At 35.8% G+C, this 25,407-nt stretch overlaps 1 protein-coding gene across 1 annotated transcript in view; it reads right to left on the reverse strand.

Moving 5' to 3' along the window:
- Positions 1-3,306: 3,306 nt before the first annotated feature.
- The window catches only part of TOPAZ1 (testis and ovary specific PAZ domain containing 1), a 38,912-nt gene continuing 16,811 nt past the window's right edge, over positions 3,307-25,407 (reverse strand). Inside the window, exons 6-18 of the mRNA XM_010080066.1 lie at positions 23,320-23,457; positions 18,856-18,919; positions 17,587-17,738; positions 17,283-17,375; positions 16,889-17,004; positions 15,355-15,421; positions 14,166-14,340; positions 12,549-12,649; positions 8,290-8,455; positions 7,287-7,451; positions 6,059-6,262; positions 4,777-4,960; positions 3,307-3,520 (exon numbers count right to left, since the gene is read on the reverse strand). Coding sequence (XP_010078368.1) covers positions 3,307-3,520; positions 4,777-4,960; positions 6,059-6,262; positions 7,287-7,451; positions 8,290-8,455; positions 12,549-12,649; positions 14,166-14,340; positions 15,355-15,421; positions 16,889-17,004; positions 17,283-17,375; positions 17,587-17,738; positions 18,856-18,919; positions 23,320-23,457 — 1,839 coding nt within the window. The remainder of the gene's footprint in view (positions 3,521-4,776; positions 4,961-6,058; positions 6,263-7,286; positions 7,452-8,289; positions 8,456-12,548; positions 12,650-14,165; positions 14,341-15,354; positions 15,422-16,888; positions 17,005-17,282; positions 17,376-17,586; positions 17,739-18,855; positions 18,920-23,319; positions 23,458-25,407) is intronic.

Here is a 25,407-nt window from a genome sequence, read left to right on the forward strand (position 1 = left end):
TTAATGAGTATTTGCTACATTATGTGCACATTCTTAACCTCCTCATGCAGCATATCATATTCTAGACTCTTGTAGCAGTTATATTAAACTCTCCACGGCTACTTTGCCATTTGCCCATCCTCTTGCATACCTAATAATATTAATTGCAGGGATCTGAATGGAATTACATAGTTTAATGACAATACTGACTCACAGATATTTTGACTACTTCATATAAAGAATAAAAACCCATTTATTAACATCTTAACAACTCCTCCAAAATGATCCCCCCAATTGCTCTTTATAAAACATTGTAAAACTATCAAGCTTCTACTTCCAGCTTCTCATCTCTGTCCCCGATATGTGTTAAGAAATTCTCAAAATTATCCATGCTTTGAAATAAAATTGTGGTAAGTCTTCCAAACAACATTATGCTGTTGTAGTTATAAGAAACTGTCCATATCTAACAAAAGTAATCTTTCCAAGTGCATGCCTTGTAATCAGTGGAAACAGAAGAAAGATTTTCACAAAGAGAACTTTTCATGCACCTAACACCATACTGAAGGAGAACTGTCTACACCTACTGAAAGCAACACAAGAAAGGTTTTTTACACATTTTTCTCTCTCTCTCTGCAAAATGGTAAACATACATTTTACTTCCTATATGAAAAATTAAATATATCAAACGAGTTGCTTAATCTCAAACACAGAAGTTCTTTCAGATAATAAGAAACAGTAACTTATACCTGGGGAAAAGCAAAAATATGGCTATTGTCTACCGAGTGGCTGGCTCTGCAAAACTGCCTTATCTCTGTTGTACTTAACTTCATTCTTTGGAACATTTTTTCATCTTTTCAGGCTTGTTTCCATTCCACATTGGAGTTTTGTCCTGTTTAGCACATGGAATTTCTGTCACCAAAATGATACTCAAAATGTTGCTCAAGAAACCTTTCTGGTGTTTTGATACACATCAAAATGACCAGATTTGTATGGTATTTCAAGTGGACCCAGACAGTACAAAAATGTGAAATACAGCACTTAACAGTTCCAAGTTAAGCTAGAAGGCCAATGATTAACCTCTGTCTGGAAAATAAAGCAACATTTGGAATTTTTTACTGGGGATCATCTAAGTGAAAATTCCAGGTTGCTTATAATGGAAAAAATAATGCTGTCTCTAGAACATCCCAAGCTTTGAAGCCATACAGATAGATTACTAAGAGTTTTGTCCTGCGTCTCTCAAACACAGTATTAGCTACATCTGGTACTGCTTACAGAAATGTGGGATTTAGCTGAGGTTCAAATAGCCTCTGTCCAATTCCAAGGGAGATTAAGCTACAAAGGATCTTACAAAAAGTAATTAGCAAAAATGACTTAGTTTCTCACTGCCAGTTTTAGTTTGTTGAAACCTTCCAAAATTGCTCTTGCCACTAACGCTGGAGTGGCTGGAAGAACATCAGTGTAGATCCCTCATCTGAAACCTGATCACTTCTTATCCAGTCTTTCAGCTACTGGGAAACAACAGCAGCGGTATGCTACTGGATTTGACCAGATGGATAGCCTTACAAATGGCAGAGCCGTCTTGGTGAATGCCAAGTGGTGGAACCCGCAGTCTTTTTGAACTAGTGCTAACTGTTCTTCAAGAGAAATTCTGAGGTAAGGGGCTTTTAAAGAAATTACATCTGACTGTTGGTATTGAATCTACCATTTTTTAGAAAGAAAGCAGATGAGATCCCTACAGAAGAATGATACCCTGTGAAAACACATGAGCCTCTATCCTTGCATTTTTCTGTACACGTGGCACAGGAGGAAGGCAAGGATCTTGGTGGTCATCAGATTAAATCCTCTCTCTTCCAGTAGCAACTCCCAGACAGACTGGATGAGCAGGGGTATAAAAACAGTCAGGAATCTAACAAATGTCAATCAGACTGATGACATCAGATTAATGGCATGAACCTCAAGACTAGAGTGACAGCCTCCCCAAACAAAAAAAAACACTGACACCCCTCCAAAACCCTCCACAACCATCCAGCACGAAGATCATGATGGCTTTCATGATTTAGAGGTGCAAAGAACACCTGCAATAAAGCTAGTGGAACTGGGAAGAGACTCATGCTGCCCCAAAAAAGGCAAAGATTTTTCAAACATTGAAGGCTTACACCACCATCTTGATCTCACTTATGATGGAACAGCCTTAAAAACCACATGAGCTTCTATACTCAAGAGAGCAGAAATTTTCAGCACAAAATGCTCTACAGGGGATGGAGAGCAGGACCAAAAGAGCTGTATTATTGGCATGTTTGTGAAGGCTGGCACTGGAGATCTAAACTAACACTACCGAAGTGGGGAGCTCAGGCAAGTATCAACTTTGACAGAGGTCCCATTGATTTGCCATGAGAATTTTCTGATATGAAATGTTTGGTTCTTACTCAGGCTCCAGATCAGTAGATGAAGAGTGACTTAAGCAATATATGCTCTGAATCTGATTCAGGATTTGCAGAGGGAAAAAAAAAATAATCCTGTAGAACCAGGAATGCTAGAACCAGCTTGCTAGAAGACTCCATCTCATTGTGCAGTTTGGCAGAAACTAAAAAAACAGGCAAAACCACTTCCCTCTAAGAAGGGAGAAACCAAGTTTTCCTTTTCAGTTGAAGTATGCATAAATACAAATGTGAAGCCATATACAAGTTATTATCATGACACAACTAAACCTTCAGCTGTGAGCAACTTGTGTAGACTCTCAGTTCCGTGAAGGAAGGTATCCTAAGTCAGGCATGTCTCAAGTGATTGTGAAGTTATTTTATTCTTGGTGCTTTTTTACTGGGTTTTTGGAGTAGTTAAGATCTAAGGGGCAAACAGATGAAACAATCTCCTCACAAGATACTGTGAGGAAGACAAAAGGAAACATGTATTACTTCTACAGACTGAAGCAATGTGGAAAATGTCTCACTCAAGAACAGTAGATACACTCGGTCAATGCACTTATATGCTATCACCTGCTGGGAGAAGAGTAACAGTTAGTGCTAGATTCTCTGTAAAGGAGAATGTAGGTTCTGAGGCTGCAGCCTCCTCATTATCTAATGATGCCATTACAAAACATCTAAGTCAGTTAGTGTGACAGTCTATATAGTTAGGGAAAAAATTACTCTTTCTGTGCTACTGTCTGCACTATGGTCAATTTAAGTATTTAAAAATACACCTTGAGTTTGAAGCCTTGCTGTAAATCAGTAAGGCACAGTCTGAACACAGTGGGAACTGCCTTTACTAATTTGTATTATTTGCAATGATTGCTTTAACCCTTAAAAACCCAAAGTCTTTACTATTTAATGACTAGTCAAACAGCCATACCTTCCCAGCCCATTTCATATTCTCCTGAAGCCATTTTAGAGCAGATGTACGCTCCAAGCTGTAAACTTCTTCCATATTAACATTCATTGTCATGTGCTTAAGAAAAAGCTTTGGATCAGATATACGAGCAGCCAGGATCAGTCTCTTCACTGCCGCTTGATAGTCACTGTTATTCTGAACTGTCTGATCTTCACATCTGTGAGTTTTCACAAACACAAAATTAGGTACCATCCAGGCCCTGTGTCACTCGCCTGAAGCTTTATACTGGCAACAAGATTACAAAAACATTAAAATAATGTTTTGTGTTCACTTCACTTATGTTAATTTCTATACAAATTTTAGCTCATTATTCTGAAAAATTAAAAAGTTATAAAAAGTATATTTTTAAGATATTTTATGGTAATGAAAAGTAATAGGATTTAATGCCAGTGCAAAGTAGGTCTGCAGTATTCACAGCATGTTTCATTAAGAAATGTTTGACTCCAGGCTGGAAAATTCAGTAAAGGAATGTAAACCACTTTATGAACTGGATAGCAAAAATTCATGTACATGCTTGAATCCAAAAGGAGTACTAATTTTTGGCATGTAATCACTTTCGGAGTAAGGATGTGCCTAAGTGACATGCCTACATTTTTGCAAGAGGAGAACTTACACTTTAAGCAAATAAGCAGAGGTACAATAGCATACACATGAAAACAAAATAAAAAACTTCTGATTTATCAAAAGAACAAAGTGAAGATATGTATTCCTTGGGAGGGGTAGAGGGGAAGAAAGACAGAGTACTCAAGTTTGAGATGCCCCTGTTCATCCTTCTTAACAAATGCAGCTTTTTGATGCTGAGCCAGTCAATCTCAGAAAAAATGGGGTCTTGAAAAATCGATTGTAGGTATAATCTAGTGACAGTGGTTGGTGGTTTATAGACAAAAGGAAAAAGCAACAAACCACAATTTTATCTGAAGGTATTAAGTCTCACAGAAAGGGGAAAAACATCTAACAAATTTAATATTGAGATATCCCCTATGAAGAGAATAAAGTAAAATGGCTTCATGCACTTTCAAAAAACCACACAAGAAATGCTAGTTGCTTTTTGAAAGGAATAACATTTTGACTGCGCCCTTCTACTCCACTGCTTAACCATAACACAAGAACCTATACACCAAGATATCAAGCTATCCTGTTTTTGAAAATACAGTGCACTCTTAGTGCAGTAGATACATTCAGTTAGGGAACAAAGGCCAGTATCTGAAACAATTTTCTGCTACCCACATGTAAAAATAATAATAATTTTAAAACCTCAAACATTTACTGTTCTATAGCCAGTTTAGAAACAAGGATTAAAAACAAGTTTAAAACAAAGCATTCTCTCTCCCAGCCAATGAAAAATAAGATCTCTATTAATTACATGATCACATGGATAAATACAATCAAAATGGTACATATCAGACAACAAACCTTTTCAGTATTATCTGCAGAGTCTGACTAGTAGCCGTTAGACTTTGAATATCACTGGCATTTGAAACAAGAAATATTTCCATGGCCAACAGCATCTCAACCTCAGACAGGTAAGATGGAATTGTCAAATGTTTGTGATATAAATTTCCCTGCAGTGGTGGGTAGCAACCCAGTGAGAAAGCACCTGAGAGTAAATGCAGAAATGTAAGGAATTAGGATCACCCATACTGAACACAGATCTGTTTTCTTCATTATGTGTCTAAGAATGTGGGGAAAAAACCCCCAAACACTAAATGGATTTTCCTGTTTCACCTGTGAACTAGTGTGATTTGAGAACAGAGCAAATAGTATTCACTCATAATATTCACTGTTGTAAAATGTTATTTTTGCCAATGAATATTATCAGTATGATTAAAAAGCTCTGTCAGAAGTCTGGGGACTCCAAGTGCGTAATAATGCAAGTAGAATTTAGGACAGGTCAGAAAGAAGCTTTATTAAAAAACTATAATGACTGTGAGAGAGGACACTTGAACAGTATCCCCCCCTTTGCTTCCCTGTCTTCTGCCAAGTGATCCCAGAAACCCAAACTATACAGCATTTCAGGAAAAAAGAAAAGAAGTGAGGAAAATCAATAATTTCAATGTTAACAAAGCTAAGTATCCATCCTGGGAGGGATGGACTCCTTAAGCGGCTTGCTAACCACCACAATTCTAAGTCAGAATCAAACAGTAAATAATGTGACAACATGGAGAGATGGTTCTTGGTGGACCCTATCAGAGTGGCACACCAAGATTGTCTTGGCTTAGAAGTGGGCAGTTAAAAGCAATCACAGAGTGTTAGCTTTTAGTTGAAAGGAATTTTCTTTTAGTTAGGATAAACTTCTTCACCAGACCTCTCAAATTTTAAATATTTTTACCACCACAGCTCTAAGCAGAAGTATAAAGAAATGTAATTTGCGTAGATGAAGAAGTGAAGATGATGCACTTTTCAACCATTTCAGGGTTCACATTTTTTAAATTCTGAAACTGAATGTTTGAAATTAACTTTTATCAGAATTACATTTATTTCATGCCAGGTAGCACGCACTGATTGATATTTTCAACTGTCACCATTTCCCGTAAACATTTTGGTTACAAATAAATTCCTGCTAGTGACACAGAAAGTATTGTTTCCTTCTTAGAAAGTCTACCCTTACCCATTGTTTCCCCAACATACTGGGCTGTTATGAGGATATGTTATCCAAAGAACATAAGGGAAGGATATTGTTTAAGAAGCAACTTACTTTTGTAATAGGTCCTAGCTTTAGACCACAAAGAACTTCTTCCCAAAGCTGTGATTAATCCTCTAAGTAAAAAAAAATCAATAGATAGGTTGTTTGAAAGCATGAAGTCTACTGCAGAAGATGAGATGCCAAGGTTCTTGCTCTCAAAACAGGCATTAATCAGCTTGTTAAAAAGGCAGCTGTACTGAGAAACATCTACAGTATCTGAAATGAAATGAAGAATATTAGCTACTGAATTAAGTCAAATGCAAATCTAATGAAGAATCACTTCTCAGTCAGTACCTAAATCAGGACTCTTGCTTGTATCAGCAAAATTGAAGAAGGTTGAGATAACTTATGATAATGCTTTAGTCATCAAAAGTCTTTTCATACAGTTCATTCACATTGTGAAAGAGAAGTGTTAAGGTACAAGTAAATAATTTGCTGCCAAAACCAGTAAGATCAGATAAAAATAGATTCACTTGCCCAAGCCTAAAAACCTGATCTCTCAGACTTAAAATCTGCACCAATAAAAATCACCTTGGTGCTTTAAGTTCTACCTTACTCTTACTCTGAAGAGCCCACTTCCTCTCAACTGTCCCCTTCTTGGCAGGACTGAGCAGCCTTATGTCCACCTCATGCCTAAAAAGACTAGATCCTTTTAGGATTCTCTAAGTAGATGGTTTTCCAACTAAGTTCTCCTAACATACCTAAAAAGACACTGTCAATAGGACTGAGACCTACACACAGGAATCAGCTGAGATTCACTCAGTGGAGCTTAAGCAATTACGCATCTCATCTTGAAGTACACATTCAAAATTTGTCAGATTATTTGAGCCTAAAAGAGCACTCGGTTCTTAACATGGAATGTGAAAGCAGCCTAGGTTAGCTAGCTCAAAAACAATGCATTAATCTGAAGTTAAGATAAAGTGAATTGCCCAAAATATATCTTATTCTATAGAATTGTATGATCCTTAAAAGTTTAGTCGGTCTTTCCTGTTGCCCTGTGTAACTGAGCCAATTGGAAAAAGAGGACAGGTGTATAAACTCTTGTGTGTGTGCGTGTGGCAAGAGCTGCAGCGTACAGTATATACTTTAACTGACATTATATTCTTTGGAGAAAAAAAAAGGGGCTTGTCTGAAACCATCTTACTTCAACAAATTTTAGCTTGAAAATAAGCGAAAAGAACAGTACAGAATCATCTGTTAAATTTTCAGCTTTTAACACAGTACCTTTTTCTTTACTTACCAGAATGATTTTGAAAACCTGGTAAATTCTGCAGAACTTCAAACGCCTGCCTGTATAAACTCTTCCTCAAGTATTTGTGCACTAGTGTACATAGCAGATTATGTCGATTGATGATGTCTGTTTTATCACAGGGCCACAATGGTGCATTTGTGGTCCACTCTGACTCTGCGGCAAACAACAGTGTAGTGTTATTTCTAGGAACTGAAACTGCGGGATGCTGAGACTTTTGGTGATTAAAAATAAACTGTAAACTGTAGCAGAAAAGAAATTTCACATCAAATGCAGTTCTAGTTATTAATAATTTGTTCCTTATCACCAATACTTCTCAGATGGTTTTATCTTGCAAATAACACCTTTTATCACGGTAGTAAAGTGGACTGTCAGTGACATATATATGTGTGTATATAACTATGTATATATCTATGTACATAAACAAAATTGAATAGCAAATTTTAGATCCTCAATATTACTTTATAGAACACCCACTATTCTTGTTTATACTTTTGAGTGTCTTCTCTTTTCAGCAGATCAGAATTCCAAAAAGCCAATAATGACGTGTTATTTAATTGCAGAAATATGGAACTATTCTAAAGCTATTTTACTAAATGCGGATACTGTGAGGGGTAAAGAAACACTGCATTGACCCAAGCCTGAAAACTTTTTGACACTGAATGTCACCTGGGTCAAAGGAAATCTACATGGGGCAGGGTCACTTTCCAAGCTGCACCACTCCTGTATTATGGTAGACTTTAGTGTATAATGGTGTTAATGGCAGACTACTGTGAAAACTTTTATGAAAAAAATTTTGTATTAGTCATAATATTTCTTCTACATGTCAAGAAGAATACTAACCAGTAAGATGGATCAAATTTTATTTTTGTTGTCCCAGTATTATTAACTTTATTTAATAACATAGACTAGCTTGTAACTTTTATCTGAAATCTGTCATAGAAGGGGACTGTTCAAATTTAAGTAAGATGTCGTTTTTTTATGGCAAGCTTACCTCTCAATACCCATATCGCTCCATCCAAACTTCCAGTTTTAAGAAAAATTTCTGCAGCTTTATTAACAATTTGACATCTTGATGCTAACCTCTCTGCACCTACAAGTCCTTTCAAAACTGTAAAATGTATCTGTAGCTCATGCAATTTATCCAAAACCTTCCTTCCCTAGCATAAGGGGGAGAAGTGAAAGAGGAAGGTCAGAGAAAGCAATGAGATTAGTGATCACTGAGTATATTTACACAAAATACGGATTTAATTTGGTGACACACATTTATAGGCATCAGTTTAGTTATCCAAACCCAGTAGGGAAAAAAAAGTAGAGTAAAATTTCTTATGAATAGTTTGGGTTTTTTGACTGTGTTGGCAATAAAGCCCCACCAGCCCATTGCTGAACACTTCCTAGCACGTTATTCCCCATAACTTTATTTCAATTATATAATAATGTTCCTATGCAGTATTTTAGTATATTTTGTAATTAATTTGTATTTGCTTACTTTAGTATATTAATATTTTTACTCTTTTGATTCCGTTCAGCACTATGCAACCTATAAAATTCTAAAAAGGTCATACAGAGAGTTTTCATTTCACAGCAGAGGCATAATTGTTAAACTGAAATAATTACTCCAGTGTAAGCCAAAGAAAAGACTGATAGCTGTACCGAGCAGGACAATAAGCTGGAAAAAGTTGGGCCTATCTAGACAACAGTGTAACAACCAACTATTTTATCATCATATTCCAGGTTGATACTTAGACTGGTTTCCTACAGAGGCTTCCTCTTAACTTTTTGGTTGGCCTTTTCAGTCAAAGATGGAAGAAAGGTAGCAGTCTCAAAGATAATTAAGATCTGACAAATCTAAAAAAGATGATGACCGTGTCAAGGTGGGATATCAAATTAATATCCCCAGCAAGGCAAGAACAGGCAGGATTCAGCACTCATCCTGTCTGGCTGCACCTTGCTGGTCAAGCAACATGCAGGAAACGCCAAGCAGGACATGTTTCAGCTCTTGCTCAGTGGGTGAATCAGTGAGGAGGTGGCTTATTAAAAGTGGTGGTCATGTGTATGTACCCATTGTGGTGTTGGAACGAGGGTCATGGAAGTATAGAGAAAGGGAGTTTTAGGAGAACAGAGAAGTTGATGGAAAACCAAACTTACTTATTAAGAAGCTCATTTTTTGAAAGTGCTTTATGCATATGCACATACATACTGTGGACTGGCATATGGTAAAAACTGGAGACTTTTAAAGGCCTACCGGTATCTGCAGTGGTTTATCTCAGCATAACCCATAGAAGAATACTAACTACAACAGTGCAGTTAACATTTACAGTGTAAAGAACCCTATAGATGTATGTGGTTGAAGGGAAAAAAAAACATACCAGAAAGACTCAGGTGAAACTTTGACAGCAAAATAGAAACTTGAAATCTAAGTGCAAACCAAAGACAAAATACAAAATTACGGAAGATTTGCATCTATTCCACCCGTCTAGCAAAAAAGAAGGGCCACTAAGAAGTGGGTCTTTATACAATGATGGAAAGCATGCAGCTATAAGAACAAATTATCTATAAAGGAAGGGCATCCAATTAAAACGCTGTTGTGGATTGAGATCCTTAATCGGACAAGAACCTCTGACCAATTCTCTGAAGTAATAAAAAGCTGCATAAAAATAAACCATAGCAAAGTCCTTCAAGATAAGAAATATTTGAGACAGGAAGTGGATGAAATAGTTGCCAGAGGAGCATTAACATTGCAGGATTCTCTACAGGTACACGTCCAGAAAGTAGTCTGATGTTGCCTGAAGAGCTGTCTCCATGGAAGGCCTAGTCACATTTCAATTCTGCATGTTTTTTTGAAGTATATCTGTTCTATGAACTTGCCTTAGCTCTTACAAAGAAGATTCTCTTCAGGATCAAGGAGTATACATATTTTACCCCTGAGAGCCACTAAGCATCAAAGCTATGTGATAAAGAGGTTTGATGTTCATGAATGCAAAAAAAAGCACATCTGAAAAGCACATCTAGAGCTTTGGGCAGTCCAGCATATTCATAAAATGGCACAGGGCATGTTTTCTAAAGCCAAAATTACTTTGGGCACAGCAGGAAGAACAAATCCATCACCACCTTATTTTCTGGACCACTTTTTGGAAGAAACAAGACATGGGACTAGTTTAGATACTAGTCCATAACCACAGGATTAGGGACTTAATCTGATCCATATAATGGAGTGAAACTGGTTGGAGAAAGGTAGAAATGACAGTTCTAGTTCATCCCTGAAGCAGAGGTGAATTTTGGATCTGCCAGTTCTGATAAAAATAATTCAGAATACAGTCTCATTCACACTCCCACTTGGTCAAGACAGGTTGTCTGCAAGGCTGTTTGAGGATCTTGGTGTGCACTCTGTGGAGAGGTGGATTTGATACCTAACGTAACACATAAACATTCTCAAAGAAGCAATGATCTTTTGCTCTAGACATGAAAATATCATAGTATTGTAAGAACTGTCTACTTCTAGTAACTCCTGTTATACAAGAAGAACATTACACATGCTTTTAACACCTTGCACCTCTGAAATAAGGAAATGAAGATGAACCTCCTTGGAACATCAGAGGTCCTGCAACCCAAATATCAGGATCTCCCTTTAAGATGGATCTGGAAAACACCTGAATGGTATGAAGGCACTGAACAAACACTGAATATATGCCATCTCTGCTGAAGACGACAGCCAAAACCCAAGGCAAACTAAGCTCTTTGATGGGCATGTGAGCACTGACCACTCCTCAATGCCAAAAATTTAGACTACCTACAGGGATATCTTAACTGTTTGAACTGCTAAGTTTTGTGGAACAAAAATGTCTAAAAAAGCTCTAGTGCGGTGCTACAAAAGCGCTAATGCAAAGACTATCTCTCCTTCCCTTTACGCCGAAGCAATACCACACCGTGCTGCAGCTTGATAGGGAACTACTAAAGACCACTCAACTCAACAAGCTGATGCTACAAAATTAACGATTCCTCAAAACAGGTGTACTGCCTCTAGACTAAACATCTCTATCAAATTATCTCCTGGTGCTTGAGTTGACCTTGGAAACTGAGCAGTGCACAGGTTTTACATAATGGAAATCCTGAAGGTCATCCCCTATGAACAACAGTAGAAAAGACACTTTAATCCTTTGATGCAAACTAGAAAGGGTTCCTTGATGATAAGTTACAAAAAAACCCACAAAAGACAAAAGGAGACAAGGAGAGTGTTTGCTTTTGTTCATAAAAATACATGCTAGAAATCAACTTGTATGGGATAAGGAACATCCCAGTACAGCATAATTATTAGTTGTAAGGATCAGGCCCAGTGACACAAAGGTAAGTTCAGAATGTGATCACTGACCAAAATACACTCCAAAATCATTGGTGGTTTATATTATTTTTTATGTTGTCATTAGTCATGTAGCATTGTATAGGAGATCCAGCTTGGTATACACTGCTTCCTTCCAGGAAGAAAAAGACAAATGTAACACTGAAACGGATCTTGCTGCAGTGAACTCATGATCAATACTGCACGAGGCCTGAAGAGTGTAAAACTGCCAGTGAGAGGTCTCATCTCTTAACCCTGGCCCTCTGTAATATTGACAGTAAAGAAAGAATTGTAAGGGGTATTTCTTTGTGAGGGCTGAGTCTTTGCAAGATTCACAGAACTTAGACCCCTAGATCCACTGGAAAAAAAGCACTTCTAGTGATGTTCTGGGAAATGAGCAGTTCACGAAGTGCAGTAGCAGCCTTACTATGCTTCTCATGTCTTCCTGGCCTTATCCATTCCATTGGAGGTCAGTTTCAGAAGCATCTGTGCAGGAAAGTGCCCACTCCCAACTCCTGTAGATATTACTTGAGTTGTGAGGTCTCAGAATACTGTAGTATTGCCAGATGGAAGAAAGTGACACTTCTGGGAAACAATCCCGTAAGCACCTTGCCCCAGAATCTCAGGAAGACCTGTCTCCTACGCCAGATTCATCCTCAGCTCAGAAAAGTCAAAAGCTGTACTTGAACAATGAAGTTTCTAGATTGCAAGACAAAGTTATGATGGGCTCCATAAAAGACTACTGCTCAGAAAGGCACAATAAAATGCTTTGATCCAGCTGGACGATCAAGAAGTACTAAGATGGTGGGGAGGCAGGTGGCACATCCAGCCATTCAACTAGAGAAACACAATTCAACATCTAGAAAAGGAATGACTCATTCTTTTTCTTCTAGTCAGGTTCCTATAGTCCAGTATACCTTTATCCACTGCAGTACTTTGTGATAAGAATACATCACACTTATCCCAATCCTTCCAATGAAAGTTCTGTCTGCTTCATTATGTTGTGAATCTTTTATTACTGGAAAGAAAAAAAAAATTTACAGGTAAATGCAATTTTAAAGAAATTACACACTTGAAAACCATGGTCATTCTGAAAATATTAAATATACTTTCTGAAATATTTGCCATTAAAAGTAGTAACTTCTAAGTTTTAACACCAGAAGGTAAATAACTATAGTTTATTCAGACACTATTTCATCGTAGTCTAATTCATCTGTAAGATGCTTGGACACGTAATGGCATAATTTCGCAACATCATTATTTGTAAAGTAAGCTTTGCATTTTCTGGCACCATGAAGAAATGTTGTCAATTACAGAACTGAGTAGTAATTGCAAGTTTTTCCAACCATATTATACAAACACTTTGGAAGCACTGTTGGTATTCTAGAGCAGTGGTCTCCAAAGTAGGGTGTGAGCACAACAATCCTTTCCCGTGTGGGAAGAAAATATTTTTTGTACCATTAAAAATAAAAAATAAATAAAATATTTTTTAAAGTAGTGTTTACTTCATTTTTACCTCATCTTTTTAATTTCTATCTTTGTGTATGTTTTAGAATGTACTTAATATATTAGTGCAATAGTACATGTATATAATTTATAAATAAATAAATAAATTGGGGGTGAGTGCTCAAAAATCTTCCACTGAGAGAGGTGCCCATCAGTTTGGAGACCACTGCTCTAGGGAAGACAGCCCCACCAAAATCTGTCTCTAAACTAGAAGCTGTGATAGCCAATTTTATAATATGAAAGCCTGTGGTCACAATGGTCATGTCATGTATCTGGAATTTGTCAAGTTTTAGTAGTAAATAGAGGTTGAAAAAGATCCGAGTCATCCATTATAAAAAGTTTTAATATCCCACTAACACTTCACTGAGCCTCAGTTTTCTGCAAACTTGTTAGGAAGAATAATACAGATATGTAAGTAAAGGGGCATAGGGAGGAAAGTGGAAAAAAATGCCAGAATTATTAAAAAACTAGAAGGTGTTATGTGGACCCAGCTCTTGCATAAAATCTTGGTTCTTTAGAGAATGAAGTAATTCTGAAAATCGAAATCACTGAAAAAAAATTTTAAAAAAAGAGTACAAATTATATAAATGATGTAACCCTGTTCAAGGTGTTTTGAAATACACAAATATACATATAGCTGTATTTACAGCTCTAAAGTTTATTTATGCTATTAAGAGTGAAACACTTCACACAACAAAAATACTTTTGCCTTTTTCCTAAGGATAGGACATTCTTATTAAAAGACCACCAATTTTGGTTTCTTTCCTTGATTTCACAAAGCTCAAATGTTCTTCTTTCAGAACTTTCTTCAAGCGTAAGTACTGTGGATTTTACTTCTACTAGAAAATGGCTTCTATTGAGCATTTCAGCTGATTGTATTTGCATGTCAAGAAATTCTGAATATTGTAACAAATTAACTAATATTCAGATAACAGTATACAGATTCGTTTTTTTTTTTACTTCTTTTAAAAACTCTACAAAGAACGTATAGGGATGAACAAAAAACATTTCTTGCATCTTAATTTTACCTCCATCAGCAAAACCACAAAAAGGAACTCCTGGTCTGCCTGTCTCAGAATCTCTGGTTAGTATTTCAGCAATACATAAAGACAATTTCTGAAGATCATCAATATGTTCACATCCAGTTCTCACATTAACATACAAAGCTCCCAGCTTGGTCCAATCACTTTTTTCCTTGCAATGCTGTAAAGAAGACAAGGGATAAATACAAGCAAACCTGCTTCCAGAACACCAAACAGAAAATTACTGAAATTCGAGAGTTACACCTGGAATAGACTTAAAGCAGAAAAATGAGGCAGATGAAACAGTGCTGCCAAGAACCTCTATGTGCAATATGGCACAGTTACATGTTGCCTAACTTGTGTGGACTGCTAATCACTTTTGTCCCTCAAAAAATTAAAATGCTTTTTCTGTTTATGTCATTACTCCAATTGGGGAAGCTCATAACTTATTCATCCTATTTAAGAACTGGCATTCATCCAGTATTTTACTATCTTTTTTTTTGCACAATTAACCACAAATGGATGGTTATTTTCTTTATGAATTAGTCTTTTGCTTGCCAGATCACCTGATGACTTTGGTGTTAAAGGAGAAAAAATTCAGTCCTGGTTCTTTCCTTCTTAAATTTTGGTCTCAGGATCTGTGCAGTTAAGTGTAATAATATGTAAACTATATTACAATTGTGCATAATAAGTAATCTGCCCCTGAATATGAAAGAAGATGCAAGTGTCCAAATAATTTTTAGAATATTTTCTTATTAAAAAAAAAACACCACCTGCCTAGTGTTGCCAATTATAGCTTTTTACAATTGTGCCTTTCCATACTAGATATGAATTCTATCTGATTAATACATTAAATATTTTTTTTGTGAGGAATGATGTACCACTACCAATTACAAGCACAACAAATGTAACACACAGGAAATAATTCCTTAAAATTATAAAATCTTTGAATTAGATGAAAAAACAAGATAAAAACTACAAGTATGTAAATTAAAATACTGACATTACAGAAAACCTGAGACAGATAATCTTTCCCAAACATGGCTTTGCATAAAAAATATTTTATCATAATCTCAATATACTTAGTAAGAAAGCACACTATTTTTAAACGATGCAGAAATTGCTACTTCTTGCAGGTTTTAAAGAGGTCATGGTTTAAGTATTCCAACAAGCTTGAAGAATGCACATACTGTACCTGAATTTCAGCCACTGCTAAGTTGAAGTCAACAAGCCAGTTCTTTTCAAAAGCTCTTTCCTGAAATCTTCCATAAGAAAAAAAAATAATACTTAATTTTAACACATCCTATTGAACTAAACTATGCACCAGCAGAAGGTGATCAACAAATTATGATATATGAACTAAAAACTGATGTGATTTTTCATCCTATTTACTACACGCTATGCAAACTGGACACTGAAAACAGACATTTACAATCATGCCAAGGGAAGCCAGTATGTGTACTAAGCAAATAATTCATCAGAGCTGTTTCCACAGAAAATATTCCCTTATCTCAGTAGAAATGTACCTGAAAAGGTATGAATAAGACTTGCAATCCATTAAGTAAATGCAGTCAGCATTTCTGACATAAAGGTGAAAAAAAAAAGTTAATTACATGGAAGAAAGTGCTATGCAGCTGCAAATACCTAGGAGCATAATACTTTATTCTGATGCTGCCACCGAAACAGTGGTTACATCTACCCAGTGCAGTGCAATGATGTAGAGATACATAACCTACAACTGAATGAGCTAACACACGTAGTTGAAGTAGCACAGCTGCTCAGTCTTCATAAATACAGACTGTATCTCAGCTTGTGCTGAAAACATACGTACTGAGGCAACCTGGAAGGGGTCATTCCTTTGCGAATCAGATTCTTGATCTGAAAAGCGATAAAAATTACCTCCAACCTATGTGTAAGTTGCATAGTGGTAAAACACTGAGATCTGTGGTGGAAAGGTACTCTATGGGAAAAGTATGAAAAGCAGCAATTCCTACAGTGCTTTCACTTGAAACAGCGATGACTTGTTTTCATACAGTAGATGCTGCATATTTGGTTTCCTTTAAGAATCAAAGGTTGCTTTATGAATCGCAAATTTAGTTTCTCAACTTGTGTGTGCATATTATGATGCAGATGATAAAAAAAAAGGATCACAATCTTGTGCAAGTGATGGGGAGACATGAAGATTTTGGAACAGACTGCGGCTGGGATTTCACATGTTGCCCAGCATTACCCAGTAGTACTTAAAAAAATCACTCTCCTCCCTACTTGTGTTGGCACAAGTGTTTATGCAGTCGCACGGTAAACGAAACTAGAAAACTACTTCAGATTACAACTAATCTTCCTACTGCCTAGAAGGGTTGTTTATTGCAGAAGTACTGTTTGCTTACACAGGCCTAAATGATATATTAAACCATGATGTTTCTAATTTGACTACAGTTATATAACCTTGTAGCACAGCTGGGAACAGGTTGTACAATGATGATCAATATGGAAAAAACTAATCATAACTGCAGTCAGAATCTAAGTATTGACTTAACAATCCTTGATCTTTGAAGCGCAGTAGATTGACAGCACTTTAAAATACAATTAGGCATGTCAGTATTTTCATCCAAAACACTGAATTTGCATTTTCTCATTGCCTTTTAAAGTTTTTACATAAATTTATAAAAACAGAACTTGAAGAAGGAAGTAGACAGATATAATTATATAATAGCTCCTTAAAGACACACCTGGATTTTATGTTCAAAACAGTATTTATTTCCTGACTGGAAACTTGCAGTTGGTGAAGGAACTTAATAATACAGTCAAAATGTTCAAACTTAAGGAACATACCAGCATCAATGAGCTGTAATATCAAACAGGGGGAAGAAAAGTAAGCACACAAAAAATAGTGATCACTTATGTATTTCCAGAGGCAAGTGTCAAACAACAGTGGGAAAAACATGTCACAGTGAATCTCAGTCAAAAATAAGGGATAAATGGAAGCCCGCACCACAAATTCCGATAATCACAATATAACTTTAATATTATTTCAGTACTATTTTTAAAAGTGATATGTTTGAGTTTTAAAATAGGCAAGGTATTTCAGAAATTCCAATAAGGAGCAGTAGTACAAACTCATACCTTACAAAAGGTACTGATTAATGTAGGCACAGCGTCTCTTATATTCAAAGAAGCCACATGCTCAAAAACTTTCAGAAGAACATCTACAGCTGGCTAATTTAGACAAAAAAGCACAATCAGTTTTGCAACTCTGTTCAATTAGAAAGCTTAGAATTTTTATAATAGGAACTTTTGAATTGCTCTTTTTCCCCCGTAAGATTTGAGTACCAGAGTGAAAGAAACCTTATTACTACAAATCGCATAGTACTCAAAAAACTAAGAAACTACAGATCAAAGATTTTAAAAATATTAGAAGGTCACCTACCAGTGTATTGATTCGTACAGTTACATTCAATATCTCAAATACTTCCCACAAGAAACAGTTCTTGAGCAAAGAAATGAGAAGATCATTCAGCACTTCAGAAGCAAAATCCACACCAGGAGCAACTTCTCTGTAATATTTCACAAATATTTGGGCTGAAAAAGCAATTAAATTAATTTCACTTTGGGGTAACTTACGATAACTATATAAATTAGTTAATTCCTTAAATTTTAAATGCAGTATATAAACCTTTACTTATCCAGGATACTATGGGACAGGGATAGGGAGAAAAATGGGTGAAAGGATCCAGTTTGAACACAGTGTTAACCTTACTAGACCCAGACTGACTATTCTGAAATATCTTATGTTATAGAGCTGAACACCGTAAGTTCTGTAGGTTTCAAGAAAGCTTATCTGATTTGGTGCAGCACAAGAAAAACGCACAAAACCAGGGTAGATTTGGTAAGCGCATCACAGTAGTAAGGCCTTTCCAGACATGAAGCTCTAGGAAGAGAAGTGCAGTGTTATCATGGTGAATGGTCTTACAACCTGTTCCAGTGCTAGGCTTGATAGACACGTACTGTAGTCTGCTGGTACCCAACGTTATCTGCATTACAATGCTCAGTTATTTCAGCATGGAAGCATTACTACACAGGGTGGATCCCACGTTCACATTCTGCTATACTCTTAATAAGCTTTCAAAAACTTGAAGACTGGTCAGGACGGGTACAAAAAGAACGACTGTCCAAAGTAAAATTTAGCCCTTTCTGACTGAACTCAAAAGCTCAGATGGATCTGAATCAACTACAGTCCCTAAAATGCATTAACCATAATTGTTTGCATATGTGGTAATATAAAAGGATTAAACTAAAGCTCTTTGGGTGCTGTACAAGCACTTAATTTCAGGAGATTAATTCTAAAGTTTTTGTATTTGTAATGTCTGGCGAGGGTGTTCAAAAGTGCCTTAACAAAATTTTGGTTCTGTTAAACCTCCCCCCTGTGCCAGTTACTCGCTTCTACTCTCAAGTCAAGCTAAGTTAATTTTCTGTGGAAGTAAGATTTATAACAACCTCCTCAGATAACTGCATAACTAAATACGTAGCCTCAGTGGGAAATCAGAGCATGAACACACATGGATTTGATGTATTCCTTCAAAATCATAACTTCTTATTTGCTGGTGAAGCGGCACCCATTTCTCTCCCTACAGCCTATTTAATTTCTTTAAATAAGCTAAGTATCAAAGATACATCAAAAATTACTCCTAGGTCATACCTGCACGTTTTAGAAGGCCCGGTTCTTTGATACTGATATATGTCCTAAGTATTGCCATACAAATCTAGAAGAAGAGGAAAAAAAATCAATTAAAAAAGGTTACTTCAGTTTATGCCAAACAAAAGAACAACCCACAAACATAAGATCTATAAGAAAACAAACTGTACATTGCTTCTATTTAACCCATAGATACTGACAAATGGTGTAAGAAGGTAATTGGGTCTGTAGGCAAAGGCACCGTCAAAAGGTCTGCAAATCAAACAGAAAAATAATATAGATTAAATGTTTGAGAAAGGAGCTGCTGGGACCACAACTGCACACACATCTGTGTATACACTCATAGCAAACAGAAAAAAAGAATCTGAAAATACAGTTACTTTGGAATTAGTATAAATGTGGCAGACTGTAAACAGGGAGAGGGAAGCAAAAAGGTGAAAGTGAAAACATGATAAACAAAAAATACATGAATGTACCAACCAAGAGGCCAAATAATCATCTAGAAATGAAGCTGGTAACAATGATTGTCACAAAGAATCACTCAAAGACACAGATGACAAAACTCAGAACTAACTTGATTTAATGAACCATTTCACCCCAGAACCACTCGATTAAAAAAAAAAATCCACACCTAGATATTTTAATATGTTAGCTGGTATTGGAACATTCTTGTCTTAACATCTTAAGCTGTTAGCTTTGTGATACTTACACATTTTGCTTCATCTCTGCAGATGAAGAAATAAGGACTACTGAGATTAAATCTTAGAATTCCAAGTTAAGAAAAAAACCACCCATCCTTTCATATACCCTTTGACACTTCTGGAACGTTTACAGTCTTTCTGCACAACAATGTAAATGGTCATATTTAATACTCATTAGTTTGTGAAATAATGTAAAATCAAGAGACAGAAAATGCCCTAAATTAGTACATATGTTATTACAGAATTGAGTCAGGTTTATTTTTACACGCAACTTAAAAATTAGACAGGATCCATTCACGGAGTTTGTTACACAGCAAATTAATTATCATCAAAGCAAGAGATACCGGCTTGCAGCCAAGACATCTTTCTTTTTTAAAAATCATTAACCTGTTCAGATCATCAAGTCAAAGAACACAAAAATCGTACATGTAAGTATGCTGAAAATAAATACAGCTTATTGTTTTTATTTTGAAACAGTGTCATAATGTTGTTCAACTATAGTCTAAGACACATCTTTCAGAAAATAATGTAGAAACTTTGATCATTAATGTATATGCAAGGTCACTTCACAATGCGTTAACTCATTTAATCCAAATCTACAACGCCAGGTGGCTGAGGGCACTTTCAAAACAAACTTTAGCACATGCTTACAGTATGTAAATTGGTTTGCTTTCTTTTGGAATCTGTTTTCCTCCTTCTTTGGACTGACTCACATAAAAAAGCCAAGACTGCATCTGGAGCTCTGACAGTTCCAAGTATTAGTGAAATTGCTTGGAAAATCCAGTTGTAGTAGTATTTAATCATGGGACATGTTACATTATGTTCATAAAATAAATTAAATGTGTTACTCATTTACAGCTTCTAGGAAGATTCAGCTGATTTACCTGTTTCAATTTTAAAAGATGTAACAACCTACAGCCCATGTAAAAATGTGAGAATCTCTAGATTTTGAGTTAACTGTAATAGATTTCTAATTAAGGTACATGAAAGATACAATTCTCATTTTCAAAAGGTAGTGTAGATCACACTATTCTGTCATCTATCAGTTGATTCCACAACTCATTTAACATGACAATTTAATAAAAAAACATAACAAAGGGCTGCGTATCTTATACCAGCAACCAACTGTCTGGTAGAACACCGTTCTACTGCAGTAACGCAGAGGTGCTTAAATCAGAAGAATAAGCACCAGAATTTATGAAATCCTTCAGCATCACCCAGTAAGTGTGCACTCTGATGTTTAATAAGGAGAAAAACCCCATTCTGCAGCCCTTCACTCAGTGAGATCAAAACCAGGATCCTTTTTACAAGAGATTCTGTTTATGAAATCTACAGCATCTTTGAAATATACATTCTGTACTAAATGTGGCTGAAAGTCACCAACAGGTTCAAAAACTATTTAAAGGCAGTTAGAAAGAGTAATAAAAGGACAGTGCAACTTTAAGTCTTATTTCTTTAGGAATCCAGATTAAAAAACCAATACCACAACAGAAGTATACACCCTGGGCCCTGAAGTCGCAAGACGACATTAATGAAGATAGAAATCTTCTCACGTTATATCCTGTTTGTTTCCAGTTCATAGGATCAAGGAAAAAGAGACTAAGTCACAAAAAGTAAACATTTATTTAGTGGATACGAGCACAAAAAAGTTAATGAGTAAGGTGCACAAAGCTAAAATAAAATCAGAGAAATACAATTTGCATAAAGACATGTTTTCAAACCACTTATTTAACTGTACAGTTATTATCTATGCTACAGTCTGAAGTGTCATTCAAGCCAAACTGAATTTCCTGTAATTTCAATGTACGCCCGCTGTCTCTTGTCCTTTCACTGGGTATCACTGAGAATAGTCCAGCTTCACCCTCTTTACCCACTCCCCGCCCCCCCATCAGATACTGCTAGACACTGTTAAGATCCCTCCCTTTAATTACTTTGAGGAGTATTTAAAACAGTCTTAATAGTTTTGTTTACTTTGCCTAATACAAAAGAGATTTCACTGTTTGAAATGAAAGGCACCTTTTAAGAAAATAAATAGAACTGGTAACTTGTAGAACTTGCTCAAGAGCTCGAGAGTATACTGATTTTCAAAACTTACCATGCACTGCAGTGTTGTGCGATCAACCACAATTGTGAAGTGTGAAATCCTACTAAGTTATGCCTTAAAGCATCAACCAGTTACTTAATGAAAAGGAAGGAATATCCATTATTTGAAGGCTATTTCCCTTCAAAAATTCTGCTAACGATCATTATTGAAAACATAATACTAAGCACGTGGACTACCAGTCTGCGTAACAGTTCCTAAAGAGATTTATTTCCCCTGTATTTGACTAGACGAGTTTGTTGCTGTTTTACCTGTCTTCCATTTATGTACTTTGGTGCCACCATGAGGTGCTTGGCCTATTATAATTTTTAAACGGACAGTTCTAAAAAAACACATAAATACACAAACAAAACCCAAAGTAATCTTCTGGACTAGCAAGAAAGTTAGGCTAGGTTTGGTGGGCAGAACAGTAAGTGTGCTGGAGTGCTGCACCACAAGTAAAATCAAAGGGAATGGATTTTTAATAATTTTAGGCAAATAATTTAATTCTTTAATATATCTTCATATAATGAAGCACTACAAACCATGATAATTTATACAAGCTAGCTGAAAATTACTGATATTCACTACAGCCTGCCAAAGGTATTTCACAGTGAAGGAAAAAGGAAAATGTCCCAGACAAAATTAGTCTGAAATGATCTTAGTATTTTTAAACTGTCATAAATTTTCAAAAGGGTTACAAAGCATTAGGAAAAAAACCCAGCTGTTTTGAGACATAAAAAGAGAAAACATTAAGAAAAATAAAAATAAATTACACGCTTGTATTTTTAAAATTCTGACACAGAATATTTAAGATATCAAGGAGAAGGATAAGCTCCTTAAGATGCTACCTTTTTAAAATTAGAATCTATGTCTAATAGGTTCACAACAAGTTATTTTTTACATTTTGATTGTGTAATTACTTGGTGACACCAGTGATAAAATTGTACTCATAAGATGGTAGAGGAGAAATAAATCTTATAAGACCTGATAAGGACAAGTTTAAGTATTTGTCTTTGATTAGTTGTTTTAATGTTTTGTTTGCTTCCAAGTGACTTACAGAACCACCTAAGTCACATTTTCATAAAGCCAATTCCAAAATCTTATTACATGACAAAACAATTAGCTTGCCTTGCACAGTTCTTGGTATTACAGGCTCATTAATTTCTTTGTTAAACGGTTTGAAAACACATCTGTTCTGCCCACCCTTGCACAAGTATTTTTGCTTGCAAATATTATGCAAATTATCACTCCATTTAAGGACTTTATAGCATCTTTAATCAGACATTCCCTGTAGCATAAAACTTACAGAAAGCAATATAGCATAGATGGCTTTTGACTTTAACAATACACACAAAGTCTGGGTTTCCTTACAGGTCTCCGATGCTTGGGATAGAAATGTCTCAGAATCTCCCAGTTCTACTACTCTGTATTCGTACAGCCTAACTCTTTCTGCTTTGCTGGTGCCTGTTCTCTTAAAAAGTCTACTAGTTCAAAATTCTACTATGTTTTTAAAAAAGAACATTAAAAGACTTTGAGAGGAAAAATTTCTGAACATTTTTTTGATCCATCAATTTCTGAAATTTACTCCCTTTCTATATATAAAATGAACAAAAGAGATGTCACTTTGCATTTAAAAAATGTTCACACAAACATTCTGTTCCTTTCTTTAATAAATCTCTTTACCTTTTCATCCCCTTGTTCAGGAACATGCCAAAACCAACATTTCGCTCTTTCACACCCACGCAAAGTCATGAAATAAAGTCTGCAATATTTACGGGGCAATTGAATCATCTCAAGGATCTGCTGGACTGAACGACAGGCCTGAAATAAAATAAAACAAGCAGAAAAAAACCCAACAGATAATATTTTTGAAAGCAAATATGCTATGTTTTTTTTAGAATTTCAAAATACCTGCAAATTATAAACAAACAAAAAACCCCCGTGATCTACAATCAAACCTTTGAAACAACCCTCATCTATATACTATATTTGCAGCATTGCAAAACAGACCAAGATCAATCCCTTGTCATGTCATGTTAAGTTTCTAACACAACAAAAATCTGTCTTGAAGACCACAGACAGAGAGCATGCAAGAACTGCTAAATGAGATGGACAATGAGTAGAGAAGAGGAAGAAAGGTGATAAATTCCTGCATGGCTCTGGGTAACAGTCTGAGAATTCTGGGGCATCAATTTCCTTTACCCTTTTTCAGTGCCCAGCATAATGGATAATGCAGCCTGCCTTAAACATGTGAAACCTCTGCTTTTCAGTTCTACAAAAACAATACAGCAAAAAGCATTACTAGATTTTGCTTAAGCTGTAAATAGAAATTAACAAAGTTGCACTGTGAATAACTGTCCCCTTATCATTGATTTTCTTCTTAGAAATTGTATTTAGTCAGTGATAACATCTTTAGAGGAGCATAAACATAAACATACATAGATTCATAATTTCTGACTAGTTATATGGCGAATTATCTGAATATCCATAGCAAAATTAGCACAAAGGGATCAGAAATCTTTAAGGATTTAACAACTCACAATTGCTTTTTTTTTCATCTTCCATGGCTCCAAATGTCTGTAATCTTGCAACGGCAGTAAAGGACTTTTTTCTGAAAATCTGTAATCTATAAATTAGGATGAGGGCAATAAATGGATCATGTAATAAAATGAATCATACTAAAACCACTCTCATTTATCTTATTTTCCTTTATATTTACAGTTCCTTCAAGTCACAGCAATTATTAATGAAAAATTGATACACTCTAAAGCCAGTAATGTAAGTTACAGTTTTCTTTATTATCCTAAAACTGAGACTTTACTTCAAGAGTAAGCACATTTATATTAAAAACTTCAATACTTTATCCAAGGTTTCCAATCTAACTTACAGAGATAAGAAAGGAAATTTAATATTCAGAAGTTTTAATTTCAAAAGGAAAAAAAAATTTATCAGTAATCTTTGCATTCCCACATCACTAGCCAAAAATTTAAACTACTTTTCCAGAACTGAAATAAAATCTTTCATACTCCATGTTCTAAGCAGTGCAATACAAAGCTTAAGCCCAATGTACATTACTGGTTTCTTAACCATGAAACTTGGTTTTAGAACTTTACTATTGATAACTCCATATCTAAGTAGAAATAAGAGCTCTTGAATGCCTTGCTTTTGCCCTCTCCTAGCACAGCATCTATGTTTCTTGCACTTCCTGAAAACATTGTTAAATGACATGGTAAAATCGTTCCACAAACTCAGACCAGCAGTATAATTTGAAACTAAGCTAGAACTTCTACCACTGATCTCAATTTAGGAAAACCACGTTCATAAACAATCATATTAACCAATAATTCTAAAAACATCAATTCCCAAAACAGCTGTTGCAAAGAAACAATGCAATATCTATCCATACGTAGTCAATTCCTGTTTTTCTCTGTCTTGTACACCGAATAAAACTATGCATTTACGTAAGGCTAAATGTCAGAGTTGTTATGTCCACAGAAAAAGAGAAGGAAACTTCGACTACAGTTCCATTATGTGATGATTTCTCTGGCAGCAGAGACACTTAAGAGGTACCTTTCCCAGGTGTGAAATATACCAGGTCAAAATGAAGTGCTGTTTATTAAATCTAATTAATTTCCTTCATCCAGTCTAGCGAATGCCTCACGAACAGTTGAATTGGCATAAAACAAAGTTCTGACCTTTAGCAAGGTGGGCAAATCCCTTAGCCAAGTATTGCCAACAGATAACAACCAAGCAAGAAAATCTACAGTCACA

The sequence above is a fragment of the Pterocles gutturalis genome, unplaced genomic scaffold (genome assembly GCF_000699245.1).
Source record: "Pterocles gutturalis isolate BGI_N339 unplaced genomic scaffold, ASM69924v1 Scaffold50464, whole genome shotgun sequence".
Lineage (NCBI taxonomy): Eukaryota > Metazoa > Chordata > Aves > Pterocliformes > Pteroclidae > Pterocles > Pterocles gutturalis.